The sequence below is a fragment of the Montipora foliosa genome, chromosome 2 (assembly GCF_036669935.1).
Source record: "Montipora foliosa isolate CH-2021 chromosome 2, ASM3666993v2, whole genome shotgun sequence".
NCBI classification, from domain to species: domain Eukaryota; kingdom Metazoa; phylum Cnidaria; class Anthozoa; order Scleractinia; family Acroporidae; genus Montipora; species Montipora foliosa.
Genome location: NC_090870.1, coordinates 16,453,190 through 16,473,189, shown reverse-complemented (window position 1 = coordinate 16,473,189; position 20,000 = coordinate 16,453,190). Strand labels below are relative to the sequence as shown.

At 40.6% G+C, this 20,000-nt stretch overlaps 2 protein-coding genes across 2 annotated transcripts in view; both read left to right on the top strand.

Moving 5' to 3' along the window:
• Nucleotides 1–20,000, top strand: part of LOC137992553 (stimulated by retinoic acid gene 6 protein-like) — a 63,871-nt gene that overhangs the window by 2,275 nt on the left and 41,596 nt on the right. Inside the window, exons 2-3 of the mRNA XM_068837930.1 lie at nt 13,303–13,372; nt 16,789–16,880. Of these exons, the coding sequence (XP_068694031.1) occupies nt 13,303–13,372; nt 16,789–16,880 (162 nt within the window). The remainder of the gene's footprint in view (nt 1–13,302; nt 13,373–16,788; nt 16,881–20,000) is intronic.
• LOC137986755 (uncharacterized protein F54H12.2-like) lies at nt 7,552–8,880 on the top strand. Its single transcript, XM_068833670.1, has one exon. The coding sequence runs from the start codon at nt 7,552–7,554 to the stop codon at nt 8,878–8,880; it is 1,329 nt and encodes a 442-aa protein (XP_068689771.1).

Below are 20,000 nucleotides of genomic sequence, written 5' to 3'. Positions count from 1 at the left end.
AATCGCCAAAATCGTCAAGTGTAAGGAATACTCAGGGAGAGTGATAGCCGCATTAGGCTCTTGGTCTTCGATCAGAATAAGAATTACAAATTTTCTTAATTCAGCTGGAGGGTTAATTATCATGTCACACGTCAATTTCCAAATCCAAGGCAAGATCAAAGAAAATAGCAGAAACATATTTAGTTTACTCCTCGAGAAAGTTCCTGAGGAATATTAATGTTTGGGCAGAGGTCAAATCAGCATTGCTTTGAAGAAATGCACAAATATAGGAACGAGGGAAGACAAAAGAAAAACAAAAACAAAACAAAAGGAAAAAAAAAACCAAACAAAAAAATAATTAGAACGACTGGAAATTGATTAATAATTATGCATGCATATGACGGCGTATTGGAAGCCCGAATGGCACATAGTGAGCTTTTGTTGTTTCACTTTTTCATTGGCGCCCACATTTTTTCCTTCTGCGTGGGAAGAGGTTGCAACATAGATTAACTAACGCCTCCAGGACTCCGCTACAAAGAAATTGGTTCTATTTTGTCCCTCTGCTTGAATTCAATAATTTGATAGTAAAAGCAATAGTCCCTGAAATGCATCGTTCGTATGACATGGAAGTAATTTGCAGGAAATCTCAGCTGGAGTTGGTTCTTACATAAAAGATTCAGACTTAAAATTGTTGACGCCTATTATATTGCGATTTCTTCCTCCGAGAACGCCACAAAGGGATAATTTAAGTGGTAACGCGAAGACGACTTTAGAGAGATTTAGGGTGCGTTCGATTGACCGTATTGCGGAATAGGAAAACTTGGAATAGAAGTTAGAAATCCTTCGCTTTTACGGAGATTCACATTAAGTCAACATTAAAGTTGTCAAAACACCGGCTAAATGATATTTTAAACAGATAGTTATTATCCTTGTTGCTTCAAAACGCCAGAGATACCGTTTTAAATCATCACTCTACGTATCGTTATTCCGTAATAGGGTCAATCGAACGCACCCTAAATATTTATCATCGCGACTAACGTTAGGCTGAAATTCCCTTCTTGTCCAAGAGTCACTTGAAGAAACTTGTCAGTTGATTTTAGTTCATTTCTTGCCTCTGACCCACAGATATCGAGCACTTTCTGAAACGACTCTCAAACCAGATAAACAAGTTAGAATAAGACGATTTTCACGCCTTGCTGATTCACAGAAACGCGCTGCCAAATCTCTCAGTAATGTGTCATGGCGGCCATATTTCTTGTTCTATCACCGTCAATCATAGCAGTGATGACGTAACGTAATTTAAGTTCACCGACTCCTTCAAACAGGTGTAAACGTCATTAAATCGATCACTTTTGACATGTCTGTCATTGGTTATAAGTATAGCTACTTTCCTATATTTGATCACGGTAAGCCAGTCATTCAAATAGTCTGCTTGACAGCGGTAATAATAGACTGATTGCAGTAGTTGTATGCGCTTATTCAGACCGGATTTGACAGGTAGTCATCAAATGACGTCATCAATCAAAAGACAAAAGACGGGGGCGTGCATAAATTAGGGGCATGTTGGGGCATGACGCAATGTGTCGGTTTTAACCCTAACACGTGAAAGAAGGGGGCGTGCATAAATTTGGGGCATGTTGGGGCATGACGCAATGACGGCTGTAACCCTAACCCTAACCCTAACAGGTCGTCGCATAAATTAGGGTTAGGTTAATGAGATGCTAATCACGAACGTACATGAAGGTTTCTTTTATTGAGAAAGTAAGAGAGATGTGTTTGCTGTGCCTGTGTTCTGTTTCCACCCAGCCATCCGGGTGGTAACGCAAATATATAGCGAAAAGAACAATGGGAAAGACAGCGAGCCAATGAGGTCAAGGCGATGTCATCACGGGCCAATGAGACACCGCTGACGTCAGTATACATTAACTTTCTGGGCTTGGGGTCACGTACCTACAAAGTGAAGTGAGAACCCTATTGTTTTGAAGCGAGTCAAACAGAATTTTAAAACACATACACAAAAGGCTTTACACGCCTGGACAAGTCCACAAACGCTTTGTTCTTTTTTCAACTAAATTTGCATAGAGGCGATCGAAGCGTGAAGAAGGAAGAATATAGAAGAAAAAAAGTTGTTTTGTGTGGAAAAGAGCAGCATTCTCAACTCTTTTACGCTTTTTAAACAAACGTGAACTCCGTTGTTACAACCTTTTTTTTTTTTTTAAGGAAAGTTTTTTCTCAACCTCGCGCTTGAATGAAACACGGGTAAATGCAATCTTTTTTATGTAAGAATACACAAAGACATCCTTCAGTGCACAGACACAAAGAAAGCCTACTCAACAGATTTGAATAAAACCTTTTCTGAAAACGCTTGAAAAAACCTTTGGATTTTGAGAAGCGTTTTATACTGTGGTATGGTGAAGCGGGAGTTGGTTTCATATCGTATTTCAAAATACTTTTCACAATATTTGACGCAGTGAGCAAACAACAATATACATTTCAAACGCTTTATTAAAAGATACTCTAGATATAAATGATTGTTCTTCTACTATTTGACTACTGTAACGTTAAAACAAACATGTTGCGTTGCGCTTAAATAAATAATGTTACTCTGATAATGCAGTTCTGTTCAGACATACAGAATATGAAACATTCGAGACCGGACTAACTCGAACGAATTTTATTTGCAGAAGGCTTTCGTTAAGTCAATAAAAACACATCAACAAACGTTTCAAAAGTTTTACTGAATTAACAGAGAACGCTTATCACAATGTGATATTTGCCAGAGATAGTTCTCTTTAAACAAACCTTAATCCGAAAAAAGTTGTTTTGAAAACGCACCCTATGTACAACAAAGATTATAGTTGTTAAGTCAATAAATACACACCAACAAACATTTCAAGCGTTTTACCGAATTAACAGAGAACGCTTATCACAATGTGATATTTGTGAGAGTAGTTCTCTTTGTAATTCACTTGCATTCGCTGCATCATGATTTTTCTATTATGCATGCACTGTTTCAACGCTTTTTGAGCGAAAATAAATCACACACGCGCAAATGAGAGAAGAAAAAAAAATGTTGTAATTCACTTGCATTCGCTGCATCATTAGTGTTCTATTATGTATGCACTATTTCAACGCGTTTAGAGCAACAATAAATAACACACGCGTAAATGAGAGATGAAAAAAAAATGTAATTCACTTGCATTCGCTGCATCATTATTGTTCTATTATTAATGCACTGTTTCAACACTTTTTGAGCGAAAATAAATCACACACACGCAAATGAGAGAAGAAAAAAAAATCTTGTAATTCACTTGCATTCGCTGCATCATTAGTGTTCTATTATGCATGCACTATTTCAACGCGTTTAGAGCAACAATAAATAACACACGCGTAAATGAGAGATGAAACAAATGTGATTCACTTGCATTCGCTGCATCATTATTGTTCTATTATTAATGCACTGTTTCAACGCTCTTAGAGCGAAAATAAATCACACACATTATTCACTTGAGTTCGCTGCTTAACAGAGAACGCTTATCACAATGTTATATTTGCGAGAGATAGATTTTCTTTAATCAAATCTTAATCCAAAAGAAAAGTAAATAAAAAATTCTTTTGAAAGCGCACCCAATAAAGATGCACATGTACCGGTCAAGCAATATTATGCATGCACTGTTTCAATGTTTTTAGAGCGAAAATAAATCACACACGCACAAGTGTTAACCATGTTAGTGAGTGACTGAATTCACCAAAAGTGCTATAAAGGAATACGTGCAGTGCCCGTTTTTCAGTAGACTCGTTAACATGGATAGAGTGTACTTTGTCTTGGTTCGGGTTTGCGCTCGGAGTTGTTTTGCAGGACACATCTTTCACAGCACACCTCGCGAGCAATGGTTAGAACTTGTAAAGGAGTTACATCCAATGAACCCCGGTCGCTTGTTGAGTTTTTATTACTACATGGACCAATGCAACGCTACATTTACCGAACAATATACATTCCACAAAGTCTTATGTGTCACGTACTCGATACATTATCCTTCTTTCTGGTGGATGGTTTGGCAAATTGTTACAAAAAGTCTGCGAATGAAGAAGATCTAATCATTTGTTTAACACCATGGGTAGTGCTGCAAGCCGCGTGTGTGGAAGCTCATCGCCTACAGTTTCTTTAAGTGACATATGTCAGAGAATGCGATGTTTAGTTGCGTGTTGCGGTAGCGAGGTTCACATCGAATTGAAAGATGTCACCGACAATCACGAAGAAGAAAATGCAAAAGAAGAAGAAACAGAAAACGCGGACCCTAAATCAGACGAACCAACTATTACAGAAATTGTATTATGAAGTGGATCGACCATCCGCTTTAGGGGGAGTCGACAAACTGTATCGTGCGGCGCGTCGGTATGGTTTGAAACGCACGCAAGTACTCGATTGGCTCCGCCAACAACCTGGCTATACCCTACACAAACCTGCAAGAAAACACTTTCGTCGTAACCGAGTAATTGTGTTTGATATAGATTCGCAATGGCAGGCGGACTTGGTTGATTTGCAACATTTGAGTCAGTGGAATCAAGGATACAAGTATTTACTGACTTGTATCGATGTCCTTTCCAAATACGCGTGGGTGGTGCCTTTGAAATCGAAAACAGGAGCCTCGTTGGTGGTGGCCTTTGAAAGCATTTTCCAGGAAGGTCGCAAACCTGAGAAGTTGCAAACAGATGCCGGAACCGAATTTAAGAACAAAACGTTTCAAACCTTTCTCAAAAAGGAGAATGTACATCATTTTGTAACCTACAACGAAACCAAGGCCCAAGTGGTTGAAAGATTCAACCGCACTTTGAAGCAACTTATGTGGCGTATGTTCACAACCAGCAGCTCGTACCATTATTTGGACCAACTGGACGATTTAGTCAATGGGAATTACAATCAAAGCGTGCACCGTAGCATCAAAATGAGACCAGCGGATGTCAACGAGAATAACGCATCAGAGGTCTGGAACAATTTGTATAGAAATCTGTTCAAAAAGCCGACAAAGTATAAATTCAAAGTGGGAGATCAAGTCAAGATCAGTAAGCATAAACGCATCTTTGAAAAAGGTTACTTACCATCCTGGACGGAGGAAACTTTCACTGTTGCTCAGAGACTTCCGCGCGACCCACCCGTGTATCGCCTAAAGGAAGCAGACGGTGACTGGATTCAAGGCACTTTTTACGAATTTGAGTTACAGAAAGTGATAGAAACGGAAAAACACCTGTTTCGTATTGAAACAATTTTAAAACGCAGGGGACGAGGAGCGAATAAGGAGGTGTTGGTACATTGGAAAGGTTGGCCAAAGAAATACGACAGTTGGATTCCGCATAACCAGTTAGTCGCTTTACAACAAACATGATTCAAGATAGCGACTTTTACGTGACACTTCCCAGTAATGCAAGCAGTAATTTATTTCTAAACAATTCCAAGTCCTCCTTTCGCGTAGCGCTACCTCGACAAATCCATCTGAAAGATGAAGAAGATTGGGAAGTAGGATTGCATCATATCGTGTATCCGCTCTCAATGTTTGACATTACAAATGACTGCAAACATTCTCACATCATGCTGGATCGTCGAGGTGACTCCACACCGTTTGTATTACCCGAGGGCAAGTATTATACAGCCTTAGATGTCACAGAAGGAATGTTACAATGCCTGAACATCGCTGACCCACCATCTAAGATTGAAATCACAGTGGACGACGAATGGAATGTAACGTTAAACTCGCAAACTGAAGGACTTCTGATCACATTGTCTACAGCTCGCGCGTTGGGATGGATAACCGAAAACAACACTCTTACACCCAGCGTTCGTTTGAATGTTGCACTCGCCTTAGAAAGAAAATATGGTCATGATTGGTTCATCTTACCATCTGGCACATCCATCACATATCCGGGTATTTACATCTTTCCTCCTTCGCTGTCGCTTTGTTCGTGTAAGCAGAGACTGGTTCAAGTTCAAACCAATCTCGTGGAACCGTGGCAGGTGGGTGACAAGCGCTTACCTCTCCTACATGAGATGGTACCTCTGGGCAGTTTTCGAGAAACACTCCTTGAAGAAAGAGAACATATTGTGTACCTACCTTTGCGGACAAAGATATTTCAGACCATTGAAATATATTTAACGAGTGGATACGGTCAAACGCCGGCATTTTTAGACGGTATCGTCAGCGTCGTTTTACATTTCCGCCGTCGATCAACATGACCAACAGTTTTTACATGGTGCTGACCAGTGATGCAAGTCTGACTCAGTATCCAGAAAACAAGGCGGCCGATTTTAAGATGCAGTTACCAAGTCAACTACACCTAAGTGAAGACTGGGAGGTGGCCATGACACGCATCATTTACCCTTACACCTGGCAAAACGTAGGTGAGAATCAATTGTCCTACACTTTGCTTTGTAAGACTGGCCCTGAACCCTGGAAATTGAACATCCCTGTACCAAGTGGCATTTACCGTACGGTCAAAGATGTCATTCACGGTGTGACGAAGGGACTACACAATCGATTGAGAGACATTTATTTGAAGAGTGACAAGACCATTACGAGTCTGGAAGGAAACGAGTGTTTTTACATTTACGAGAAAGCACAAGATTACTTTGAGTTGAAGTTACCAGCCGGTTGGTATGTGATTCTACCAAAGACATTAGCTCGCGCCTTGGGGTACTTAAACCATCAGTATAATATTCCTCAGCTGTACCAAATCGGAGGCTTTGTCCAACAGAATGATGATCACAGCGTCCTTCTTGCGAGGACAACGACAACACTTGTCAGAAAAGACGAATTGGTATGGGGATTGCTCTCGAGAGACGCTTTTCAAACCATCTACGTGTATTCCGATTTAATCGAGTCTCAAGTAGTGGGAGATGCTCAAGCGAACTTACTTCGGATGCTTGTTCCTCGTGGTCAGCCGGGGAACATGATCACAGAAGAGGTCAAGGTGCCCTCCTACCATAGACTCCGTACAACTGTGTTTTCATACGTGGCGATCAATATAAGGGGAGACACAGGTCAATTGATACCATTTGCTTCTGGAGCCGTACGCGTGACCCTGCATTTTCGGCGTCGTGATATTCTATAACAACATGTTATTACCTATGAACCACCGATATTACCCATACGGACGACATGTTGTACCCTATAGGCAGCACGGTAAAGGAGGAGACATTAGTATCTACGGAGGAACACACCCTTATGGTCAAGGGGGCAACGGCTTAGGTGGAATGTTTCGGTCCTTGTTCCGTTCAGCAACTCCCTTTCTCAAAACAACAGCAAAAAAAGTGGGAAAACGAATGCTCGATACTGGATTGGAAACGGGAATGCAACTTGTCCAAGACGTGATCAATGGTCAACCTTTAAAGAAAGCTGCCAAGACAAGAGCGAAAGCTGCTGGAAAAAATTTACTCACAGGGGTCATTGATGACATTACACAGCAAGGTCGAGGAAAAAGAGTATATAAGCGCGCGTATACGTCAAAGCGGCACAGTGAAGGACAGACCAAGTAAAGGAGAACATCTCGTTCAACGTTCAAGACTATTTTTGATTAAAGATGGCATCAGCTCACCCTCTCTCAGCCCCTGGTGCGAATTCAAGTTTACAATTGTTTGATGTACCTGTGACAGATGTATCGATTGTTAGCAGCAAATGGATCGATTACGAACCGGTTCAAACGGGAACTAACCCCATCGAGTTTGTCATCAAACCGTTAGCTGACTACATTGACATTAACAAGACAGAGCTGCGATTGGTAGTAAAGATTACCAAACAAGATGGATCGCCCACAGGGGATGGTAAGAAGTACACTCTGGTCAACAACGCCCTTCATTCCATCATCAAACAGTTTACCATCAAGATCAACGAAACGCTGGTAACAGAACAGTCAGACACTCAAGCATACAATGCTTACATCAAGACCTTATTGAACTTTACGGAACAGGCCAAGAAATCGTACTTAACCAAAGCTCTGTATTACAAAGACACTGCTGGACACATGAATGAAGTAGATAATACAGCAGAAAGTAATGAGGGTCTGAATAGAAGAGCCACATTTACTAACAACGGCGCAGAAGTTGGGTTGGTCGGAGTACCTCTTTGTGACGTGTTTAATATTGACAAGTTGTTGCTTGACGGTTTGGAGATCAAAGTCAAAGTGGATCTGAACAACGATGCTTTTGTTCTAATGGCTGGGGAGACTCCAAACAACTGCAAACTAAAGGTCATGTCTAGTACGCTTCGCATACGAACAGTGCGTGTTGCAGACAGTGTGAAACTAGAACATGTACAGATCATGCAAGGTCACAAAGGGAGCGCACCGCTACCAGCCATCTATACCCTAACCAGAACCCCTACGCAGGCAAGGATCATCCCTCAAGGAGTCTTAAATCACACTGAGACAGATCTATTCCACGGTTTCATTCCTCAGTGCATCATTTTTGGACTCGTGCGAAACGATGCCTTCAACGGAAACCTTGCAAGAAATCCTTTCAACTTTGAGCTGTTTGACCTGCAAGACATTCGGCTGACTGTGAATGGAGAAGAAATGCCTTATTCTGCGCTGGATCTGACGGGTGGAAAAAACATCGATGGTTACAACACGCTGTTTTCAGGAAGTGGAGACATGAATTGTGGGCACGGGCTTGACATTGATAGAGTGGATTGGGAAAACGGATACGGTTTGTTCCGTTTTGATTTGACACCGGCAGGAAGTGGACATCCCGATCATCTGATACCTCATCGAACGGGTAACGTGAACCTGTACCTGAAATTTGGAACTCAAACGAACTCAGTTCTGAATTTAATTGTGTACGCAGAATTTCAGAATCAGTTGGAAATTGATCGCAATCGTCGCGTGGTCTACGATTTGTCACAAGGCTCTTAGTTCATCGTCATGCATACGACCCAAGAACTATGGCAAGCCTGTCTTTCTGACCCTGTGTTAGCACCTCTGATGCAAGGCGTATTTCCAAGGGATAGGCTACCTGTCATCAACACCTACCCAGCCGGACTCATCGCGAATACGGACCCTCATGACCAACCTGGGACACATTGGGTGGCTATGTACTTTGAATCGCCTCGTGAAAGTGAATTCTTTGACAGCTACGGATTTCCTCCTGAAACTTACAACATGGATACCTACATTCTACGGGAAGTTACCTATTATAACGACAAACCACTGCAAGGACTAAACTCGGATGTTTGTGGAGATTATTGTTTGTTTTATCTCATTCGGCGAGCACGGAATGTTGATATGAACACTGTTCAAGCTAAATTTAAACGATATGATTCTCAGTGGAACGATGCACAAGTTGAACGGAGTGTACACGCTTATTTTAATTCAGTCATGTATCCTAAAGTTAATGATTGCTTTCAACAAGGTTGTAAGTCATTTCGCTGTGTCCATAAGCAATAAAATCATGTTGAAAAGTAAACAAAATGTTGCTGTTTTTGTGTGTATTTGCTAGTAAAAGGGGTGGGAATTCTATCTCGTGTACACAAATCGTTGAAGCTTCGTCCTGTGAACATGTCTCAATTCAAGTGCCCCAGCAGTATTATCATTTCTGGCCCCAGCCAATGCGGAAAAACAACATTTACGCGCCAAATACTTCAACACGCAGATTGTTTATTTGAACGCCCCATTCGCAAGATCGTGTATTGCTACGGTCAATGGCAAGATTGTTTTAAGGAATTGGTAAAGGAAGTCACGTTTATGGAGGGTATTCCCGACGACATTCCCGCCTTATTTCCACCCCCTCATCGTCCTGGTCTGCTCGTGTTAGATGACCTCATGAGAAACTGTAGCGATGACGAGCGCATTTTGGATTTGTTCACCAAAGTGTCCCATCATTGTGACGTCACCTGCATTTATTTGACACAAAACCTTTTCCCCCCAGGAAAGTTTTCCCGGAGCATTTCTCTTAATGCTCATTACATCATTGCCTTTAACAATCCTCGAGATACTTTGGGGTTGAGGACACTGGCACAACAGGCGTTTTCTGGGCGCGTTCCGTTTGTGTGGGAGAGTTTTCAAGACGCTACATCACAACCATTTGGATACTTAATGATGGATTTACATCCACGAACCCCGGACATTCAACGATTGCGAACAAGGATCTTCCCAGAGTCACATTCATATCCCATTGTTTACGTTGATAAGAAAATCTATAAAACCAATGAACCCTTTCCGGTAGATTTCATTTAACGCCATGGCTTTGCAATTGTTGCACCGCGAGGAGACAGTAAACAATCAAAGTGGTGGTGACATGACTTTGCGTTCTAGAAAGATTTCAAAAGCTACCGAGAGAAGAAAACAAGAACTCGTAAAGGCTTCCAAAGTCAATCAACATTTACCCTTTCTCTGCACTTGTTTTACAAGCAGAGGGAAACAGCGGAAAGAGATGATATCTCACGCTAGTAAGGGACAAATAGAAGCCATCAGTGAAGTGGCCCTTAATCTACTTAAAGGGAACATTATGGTTCCAAGTTCATCATTTAAACGCTTGAAACCACACAAGTCGAAACTCCTGTATTTGACTCGCAAGACACCTAGTCTGAAGAAGAAAAAAGAAGTTCTCAATCAGCAAGGAGGATTCCTGCCAGCTCTCGCCTCTTTGATTGCACCGTTCGCTTTGGATTTATTGGGTAAAGTGCTAAAATGAAACACGTACAAAAGATGATGTTGGTTCCAGAGCATTTATTGCAAAGCCTTGAGACAGAACATCGCTTAACCTCACCTCCGCAACTCACGACCTTGACGCGCTTGGATCAAGACATGAAACATATCACGGATTCTACTTTGCCCGCAGATCAAAAAGTGGCCTTATTGGATCAACTATTACAACGGTACCAAGGTTTGTCAAAACAAATGAAGAGCGAAACGAAGACGAAACCTGCAGGGACCGCGACAACAGCTCCAAATGCGCCCACTCCAAACCATTCTCCAACGATATCCGAGGTACAACCCAAAAAGACAGCACACAGGAAACTTCCAACCACACCCGTTGGTCCATCCAAAATTCCTGTCAGGATAGAAACACCACCTTCTCCTATCGAAAAGGACACAGATCCCTGGATCTTTGAAACGCCCCCAGATTCCACGGAGAAGAGGGTTATTAAAAGGTCCTACAGGGCGAGAACACCTATGGTTGCCCGATTAAGGAGTAATACAAAGTGGGAACCTTACTGAACAATAATGATGCAGTGTACTCCAGTGAATTACATTTTTTTTCTTCTCTCATTTGCGCGTGTGTGATTTATTTTCGCTCAAAAAGCGTTGAAACAGTGCATTAATAATAGAACAATAATGATGCAGCGAATGCAAGTGAATTACATTTTTTTTTTCATCTCTCATTTACGCGTGTGTTATTTATTGTTGCTCTAAACGCGTTGAAATAGTGCATACATAATAGAACACTAATGATGCAGCGAATGCAAGTGAATTACAACATTTTTTTTTTCTTCTCTCATTTGCGCGTGTGTGATTTATTTTCGCTCAAAAAGCGTTGAAACAGTGCATGCATAATAGAACAATCATGATGCAGCGAATGCAAGTGAATTACAAAGAGAACTACTTTCACAAATATCACATTGTGATAAGCGTTCTCTGTTAATTCGGTAAAACGCTTGAAATGTTTTTTGGTGTGTATTTATTGACTTAAGAACTATAATCTTTGTTGTACATAGGGTGCGTTTTCAAAACAACCTTTTTCGGATTAAGGTTTGTTTAAAGAGAACTATCTCTCGCAAATATCACATTTGTGATAAGCGTTCTCTGTTAATTCAGTAGAACGTTTGAAATGTTTGTTGATGTGTTTTTATTGACTTAACGATAGCATTCTGCAAATAAAATCGTTCGAGTTAGTCCGGTCTCGAATGTTTCATATTCTGTACGTCTGAACAGAACTGCATTATCAGAGTCACAGTATTTATTTAAGCGCAACGCAACATGTTTGTTTTAAGGTTACAATAGTCAAATATAGTAGAAGAACAATCTACTAACAACCTATCTTTTAATCTATCTTTTAATAAAGCGTTTGAAATGTATATTGTTGTTTGCTCACTGCGTCAAATGTGTGTTGAAATACGATATGAAACCAACTCCCGCTTCACCATACCACAGTATAAAACGCCTCTCAAAATCCAAAGGTTTTTTTTTCAAGCGTTTTCAGAAAAGGCTTTATTCAGTTCTGTTGAGTAGGCTTTCTTTGTGTCTGTGCACTGAAGGATGTCTTTGTGTATTCTTACATAAAAAAGATTGCATTTACCCGTGTTTCATTCAAGCGCGAGGTTGAAAAACTTTCCTTAAAAAAAAAAAAAAGGTTGTAACAACGGAGTTCACGTTTGTTTAAAAAGCGTAAAAGAGTTGAGAATGCTCCTCTTTTCCACACAAAACAACTTTTTTTTCTTCTATATTCTTCCTTCTTCACGCTTCGATCGCCTCTATGCAAATTTAGTTTAAAAAAGAACAAAGCGTTTGTGGACTTGTCCAGGCGTGTAAAGCCTTTTGTGTATGTGTTTTAAAATTCTGTTTGACTCGCTTCAAAACAATAGGGTTCTCACTTCACTTTGTAGGTACGTGACCCCAAGCCCAGAAAGTTAATGTATACTGACGTCAGCGGTGTCTCATTGGCCCGTGATGACATCGCCTTGACCTCATTGGCTCGCTGTCTTTCCCATTGTTCTTTTCGCTATATATTTGCGTTACCACCCGGATGGCTGGGTGGACACAGAACACAGGCACAGCAAACACATCTAGCTAACTTTCTCAATAAAAGAAACCTTCATGTACGTTCGTGACTAGCATCTCATTAACCTAACCCTAATTTATGCGACGACCTGTTAGGGTTAGGGTTAGGGTTACAGCCGTCATTGCGTCATGCCCCAACATGCCCCAAATTTATGCAGGCCCCCTTCTTTCACGTGTTAGGGTTAAAAGCGACACATTGCGTCATGCCCCAACATGCCCCTAATTTATGCACGCCCCCTTCTTTTGTCTTTTGATTGATGACGTCATTTGATGACTACCTGTCAAATCCGGTCTGAATAAGCGCATACAACTACTGATTGCGCGCGAGGCAGCGGAACATGGATACTCTTGCGCGCTTTGCGACTTTCAATTGGCAGTGACCAACTCCAAAGCCTTTGTATCTGCGCACATTTTGATTTTTTGGGGTCATTTCATTTTGTTGTAGATCTTTATTGCTTGTGGTGTAATTCCCAGGAATAGTTTAATGTCTAAAAAATAATAAAAGAAGTCGCAGTCTACTCGGTAAACTCAAAGTTATTGTTGTATTTTGTTTAACAGTTCCACAGTCTACATTTGCGTAGAGCAAATGAGTCAGGGTTACTTGACGGTTCTGGCATTAATCCCCGCGGTAAGACATTGAATGATAATGTGTATTTTAAGTAATTTTCACAAAGAGAGCGTTTTGGTGGGCTAGCTAGTCTTTAAAGGGGTCCTGGCCTGTTTAGTATTCTTTAAGGAACGTAGTATAGGAGTCAATTTCACTTTATGCCGTTAATTATGTTTTTTTTATTCTTAATTTATTTTCTCTGCCATTCATGCACTTGATTAAGTCACGTGGTGCGAAAGACATTTCAGATTATTGAACATCGTATCTTGGTGTATTGTATGACGGCGAATTTACGTGACCCGTGATACATATACCGGTTTAATTCATGATCCTTAAAGTTCAGGGTGAAAGTCCACTAGGCAAACTTCGGAGGTGATGAGACACTAAAGCTTTATACAGGTGTTTGCGAAAGTACACACCTCAGGGACATTGTTCGGAAGGAAAATAGGCTAGAATTTATAACCTCTACTGTTTTCGCCAAAGTTCGTTTGAGAATCATGTTTCGTAAACGTCTCCTAAAAATTTCGGGGAAAAAAGACGACTGCGTAATGTAAAGTTTTTGATGAGACCCGTCACGATTGCTAGAACTTTCGGATGAGGCCAGAAAGACACCTGAAGTTCCCCTAGAACACCCGAACAGATAAATATTTTATAGGGCAGCTACAAACTCACTACACAAGCTTTTAAGGGGTGTCCTTCTTAAAGTGCATCTCAAAGCAAACATTTTTTGTTGCCAAGATCATTCTTTCAACCTAAGGCAAACATATTTTACAATTTTCACCTCGAAATTTTGCTTTTCATGTGTCGCACAAGCCATGTAAAGTTAGTAAAACTCGCAATTATGGACCCTCGACCGTGCTATGAGAGGCATGGGCCTAGTCTTGATTTTACGTCACAAACTGCTTTGCATTTAAGTTTTCAAAGAGTTTTTGCATTGCAAAGCAGTTTGTGACGTAAAATCGAGATTAGACAGATGCTTCTGACAGCTCGGTCGTGGGTTCAAATGATTGCCAGTTTTGCTAACTTTGCGTAACTTGTGTGGCACATGAAAAGCAGAATTTAGAGGTACAAATGGCAAAATATGTTTGCTTTTGGTGGAGAGATTAAAATTAGAAACAAAACATATTTGAATTTAGGTGCACTTTAACTACAGTCCCAGTTGCTATGTAAACTTCCATCGGCCATTTCTAAGGTTCTAGAACGGCAATAGACAACCCGCTTGGCCATATGTGGTTTATTGGTGAAAATTCTCAGTTTTCTCTCAGCTAATGGTCGTTGACCATATTTGGTGACGTCACGTGATCACAACTCAAAAACCCTAAGACTAAGGCATGATGCATTTTGAACGAATAAAATTCACATGATCAGACGTAGAACTTCATTAGCGTAAATTCTACCGTATGGGTTTGTCGAAATTTTTAATTTTTATCGAACATGTAAATCTTTTGAGAGTTGTGCTCACAGCTTTTGGGAAATTGTGTTCGATCTACTTCGAAAAACAATAATCCGATACGCCGGGTAAGGCGTATTTTTTTTTTTCTTATCGCCTTAAAATATTAGCATTGCGACCATTCTCCTGACTGAAAGGCTTTTTTTGGTATGAAACGCACGATTGTACTTGGACAAGCACTGGCACTAGTTGCGCATGCGTATTCTTGCATGTCAGTTCAAATTAAACGATTGCACTATTCATGTATCGTCTGCTTGCAATTTTGTTGGCATTTTTCGCATTCTTGCGTATCGAAAACCTCTAAACACAAACTCGGATTCCACAACTTGCATCGTGTTGGTAGTTACCGGATTATGTCGTGTCCATATTTTCTTAGATGTTTTGCAGTTGACTTGTAACTGTGTGCGACAACGCGTTAAGGCCGCCAACTGCTCATTTATGCTTTCGGAGAAAGCAATAATTTCTTCTGCGATAGCTATTTCGCTCGAATATTACCCAAGAAAAAAATCGGTCAGCGTGCCTTAGGTAGAATTATTTTACGAGTTTCTTGAACAGTCATCGTACCCACCAACTGACAGTTCGCCTTTCGTCTAGCTATCGCTGCGACAGCGCAAACGAAGCTGATAGCCATTGTTATGAAAGCGACCAATAAAAAAAATGTTTAAGTCCATTATCCCAGAGTCTCTTCAGGCGCTCACCCGCTGGCCAAAAAGCTCGATAACTCTGGTTACGAATTGCCATTTTGACGGTTGGTCGGCACTTGTTCGCGAGAACGCCGCCGACAATTCGCTGGCATAATTTCGTTCTTAGCAACAGGCTTGTAATTGAGACGGACCCGCCTTAAAGCGTTGCGGGAACCATTTTTGGTACTTCTGGGAAGTAATTCTCGCTCATCCAGTCGTTGGGTGCAACTGACACCTTATTCCAAAATGGCCGCCATTTTAGTATTCGTTTGTTAGCCCTCGTTCCCTCGTTCTTAAACTTAAAATTCAAAAGAATATTTAACCTTGAACGATGCAGCAAGGGATAAGTAAACATAGTAATACTAAAATGGTGGCCATTTTGGAATAAGGTGTATGATCGAGTGGCAAGTTAAAGTGCTATTACGACGAAAAGATCAGTTCTCGTTTTTCCTCGCATTTCGAAGGTACGTGCATTGAATGCTCAACAGGTGAAATTTTTTGTAGTCATTTCAAGAGGAAGACTGTTTATTTTAACTCCACTTTTTGGATCCGGAGGAGAAAGTGACGTCACTTACTTACTGGCTTAAAAATGACGTGTGTGAATGCCACTTAATTAGTATATATCACGAGTGTTTTTGGCTTTCAGCGTACCAATTAAGCGGCATTCACACACTGCATTTTTTAAGCCTACTGAATAAATGACGTCACTTTCTCCTCCGGATCCAGATCACTGAAAGCTTATCGGTCTGAACCGCACCAAATAATGGCGGACTGTTCAATGAAAAAAAAAAAAAAGAAATTCCGTCGAAGTAAATAGCTTTTCTCTTGAAATGATTGCCCAAGATCTCGCACTTTTCAGTATTCAAATGCAGAGAAAAACGAGAAGTGATTTTTGATCGAAGTAGCACTTTACTAAAAAGACCGAAATAACAACGGTTTCACGATCAAGTCAAGTTATTTCATGACAATGATGCATTCTTTTTTAGCTGTCTACTTTTCGTGCCGAACTGAAATGGCTTTTGGAGCCGAGATTTTGTCTTTAAGTGCCCGGGCCTGCGTAGTAAAAGAAAGAAATACATGAGAAATTATTTCAATAAATGCACGGTGCAAAAGAGAGACGGTAATGGTCAGGCATTTCGGCCTCGAGAAATTATGGAATGAGCAGAACGTTTAGATTGAAAGGCACTATTAATACCACGAAGGATATATAGCAATCATGCAAGACCTCTTATTCTGGCATGCTACTTACCATGTTGATAGTTGAGAATAATCAACGTAACCTCTTGATTCTCTTTTTCCAACAGTTACTTATTATCTTACTGCTCTCGTGTCTAAATCACCGAAAGCGAAGTCTAGAGGTGTTTGGTCGAACTATCTCTCGACCGGGACTATGCATGTACGTAAGTATACCTCTAGATCTGGAAATTTTCACCCTTTAATTCCCAGTATCTGCATGTGTCTCCTTATACTTCATTTCGTATGTTACATGTGGGGAAAATTTGTATCGGCGTTGACGTAACTGATCTCTGGTGATCAATTCCTGTATTCTCATGCCCTGTATACTTGACGAACTATTGATCTAGTAAGGAGAAGTTAGATGGTAGTCACTAACAGAATGTAAAGGTTGTAAATGGTTTGAATCCAGGAGTCATATCATAAAGTAAAGTACGATCGTCCGGGACGATCGTACTTTACTTTAAGAATGTAAAGGGTTAACAGGAAATTGACTGTTAATTTGTGTATGCAGTTACCATCTCTTGATACTCGATAAAACGCTAGATCCGAGGAGTTTTTAAACGTTTTTTGTGCTCTACTAACGTGCTCTGACAATTTCCAGAACCCCGTGTATCGCCCTTTTTCTTAAGCAAGTGTTCGAGGTGTGGTTTAATTGCGATAGCATCCGGAATGTCTTAGTAGGTGGATCGACTCCTGATAATAGTTAAGCGCGAACCTTTTTTTGGACAATTCACGCCTCCTTACTGCTAACTCAGTGGAACTCTTTTCTGGAAAGTGCACTTCTACATGCAGGCCTTTGTCATTGCTCAGGGTTTGCAATGCCGCCTTTCAACTTGTGGCCGTGATCGCTGGCCAATAATTTTCGCTCACCTGGGGTGGCCCGACCGGGCAATGATAATGATGATAATGTATAATACTTAAGCAAGCCTAAAAGTAACCTGCGATCAGGCCCATTTTTAGCTTTGCCCATATGTTCTCTTTTGTCGTCGCTCGCTAAAATTGGGCCTGAGCAAACGTTTCTCAGGAATTCCGGACGGTCGCCCAATTTTGGCCGACCAAACTCGTGATCTGATTGGCTGTTAAAGCGCCAGAAGTGAAAGTGCCATCGTGATTGCGCGGAGCTCTCGCAAAGTCCTCGAGACTAATCAGCCATAAGCCCACGAAAAAACTTTCTGCCTTTTGTTCTTACAATGACGTGGACGGTGCAACTTGATTTTATTTGTGTAAATGGAGATATGCCCTCTGAAACATCTGATAACTTGTCCAGAATCGGGTTTGTATCCCTGGAAAGAATGAAAGAAGGGATTCCGTTGTCGAGCTCAATGGTCATGTAGTTGAAAGTACTTTGGCACAAAGTTGCATGATGTTTTGAAAGCTCAATAGCTGGTTCTTTCAAATGGCAATTAAAGCCGATGCATATTGGTTTCCTGGATGAGACAAAGGACATATATATCAACAGGAGATGCTCATAAAATCGCAAGTCATACGAATGCATGTTTTGAATAACTGCGGTATCAAACGGCATCATTTACTTCCTGTACATGACGAGGTTTGTTTGTACAATTTGGAATCAAGATTGCTTCATAATATTTCCAGTTGAGTTGACTTAAAAATCGCATTCCAGAAACTAAAATGGCATGTTTCCAGAGATACCAATTGTACAACAATAAAAGAAACTTTGCGAGTCCATCTTACCGTTCGTACTCCATCAAAAAATTAACGGCTAAGCTTACTTATCATGATTTTACTGCGCGCAGTTCTAGAAATACACTGCAACTGAACTTACCCGAAAAAAATCACCAAAGAAACCTTCATGGGCAAACACGTTAAAGGAATACTGTATTTCTCTCTCTCTTTTTTTTCTTTAAAAATCTATTGCAAAACCGTCCAACGACAAAATGCTAGGTTATCTCAATTACAAAATAAGATACAAAAATTTGGTTTATCAACGGAGTTGATAATGCGAATTGGCCACCGTACAGAGAGATTCTAAAAGCTGAAGTTTCGAGCGTTAGCCCGTCGTCAGAGCTAATGGACTTTACATTATCAACTCCGTTAATAAACCAAATTTTTGTGTACTACTTCCCCACCGACGCAGCATCACAGTTTCTTTAGAAACTACCCCCTTCAATCTACAAATTAAGATGTCAAGCTTGCAAGATTGCATACTCAGTACGTATGTAAAACATGGACCCCAGGTCCATGGACCACCCCTGTGGAACCGGTCCATGGACTACCCCTGTGGACCACCCCTCATTTTGCAAAGTTACAAGTAGAAAAATCTTTTGACGAAAGAGGAAAGTGATCTTTACGCTTATCTAAACAATTAAAGCTGAATTGTCTCCAATTATAACAACTGAAAAATTCAGGCGGTTCCAACGGGATTCGAACAAAAGATCTCCGAGCAAACGTAGCAGTACGGAATGCTTCAGAGTTCACCTCAACCTTCCACGTACATAGCAACTGATGAGAATCGTAAGATTCGAAACCGCCGGTCTTGCTTAGTAAATTTACATTCTTTCTGAAAATTATGAACATGGAGGTCGACAATGACATTAACTCCGAAGAAGCTCAACAGTCTCAGAGCCTGCTAAACACAGAATACAACCAACTAATTGGTAATAAAGGTGCAAATAGCAGCGACAGCGATGACTACGAGCTGACAAGTTACCAGAAAGCTACCCTTCAAGTACCACCAAATGAGGAGAACGAAGGAAAAAAAAACATTTGGAAAGGAAAGCAAGCGAAGTTTCTGACACAACCGAAGCAAAGATAAAGAAAACAGAAGAATCCATTAGACTACTTAAAAATCATTTGCCCTGACTAGGTTTCACTACCGTCGACTTGAAATACAAAAAAAGAAACTTAATAAGGAAATGTCAATGGCAAACCGCAAAGGCCGTAAGGACAACAAAAATGTAAATGTATCAACCACAAAGGATCGTAACGAAATCGAAGCTCTAGCTTCTAAGCTAAAAGAACAGTACGACTACCTTATGTCTAAACTTAACAATGTCACAGAGAATAAAAATTGTAAAAAATACTCATATGTGTCTGTCAAATGTTTGAACAACACTACGTTTGGGTCAAACGCAACTAAAGGGAAATCATTCTCTAAAAAAATACAAAGGAAAACTGCTACACGCAAAGTAAGAAGAAAATAGTCTTCCAAGAAAAAAGTCAGTTCTCAAAATGCGACAGGGGTTAAATATATTAAGAACCTCTAGGAAAACACACTAACTGACGCACAAATTAATTTAATCTCTCGAGGTCTCAAAAT

Excerpts from the sequence above, each read along its gene's own strand:
- LOC137986755 (XM_068833670.1), top strand. The coding sequence starts at position 7,552 with ATGGCATCAGCTCACCCTCTCTCAGCCCCTGGTGCGAATTCAAGTTTA.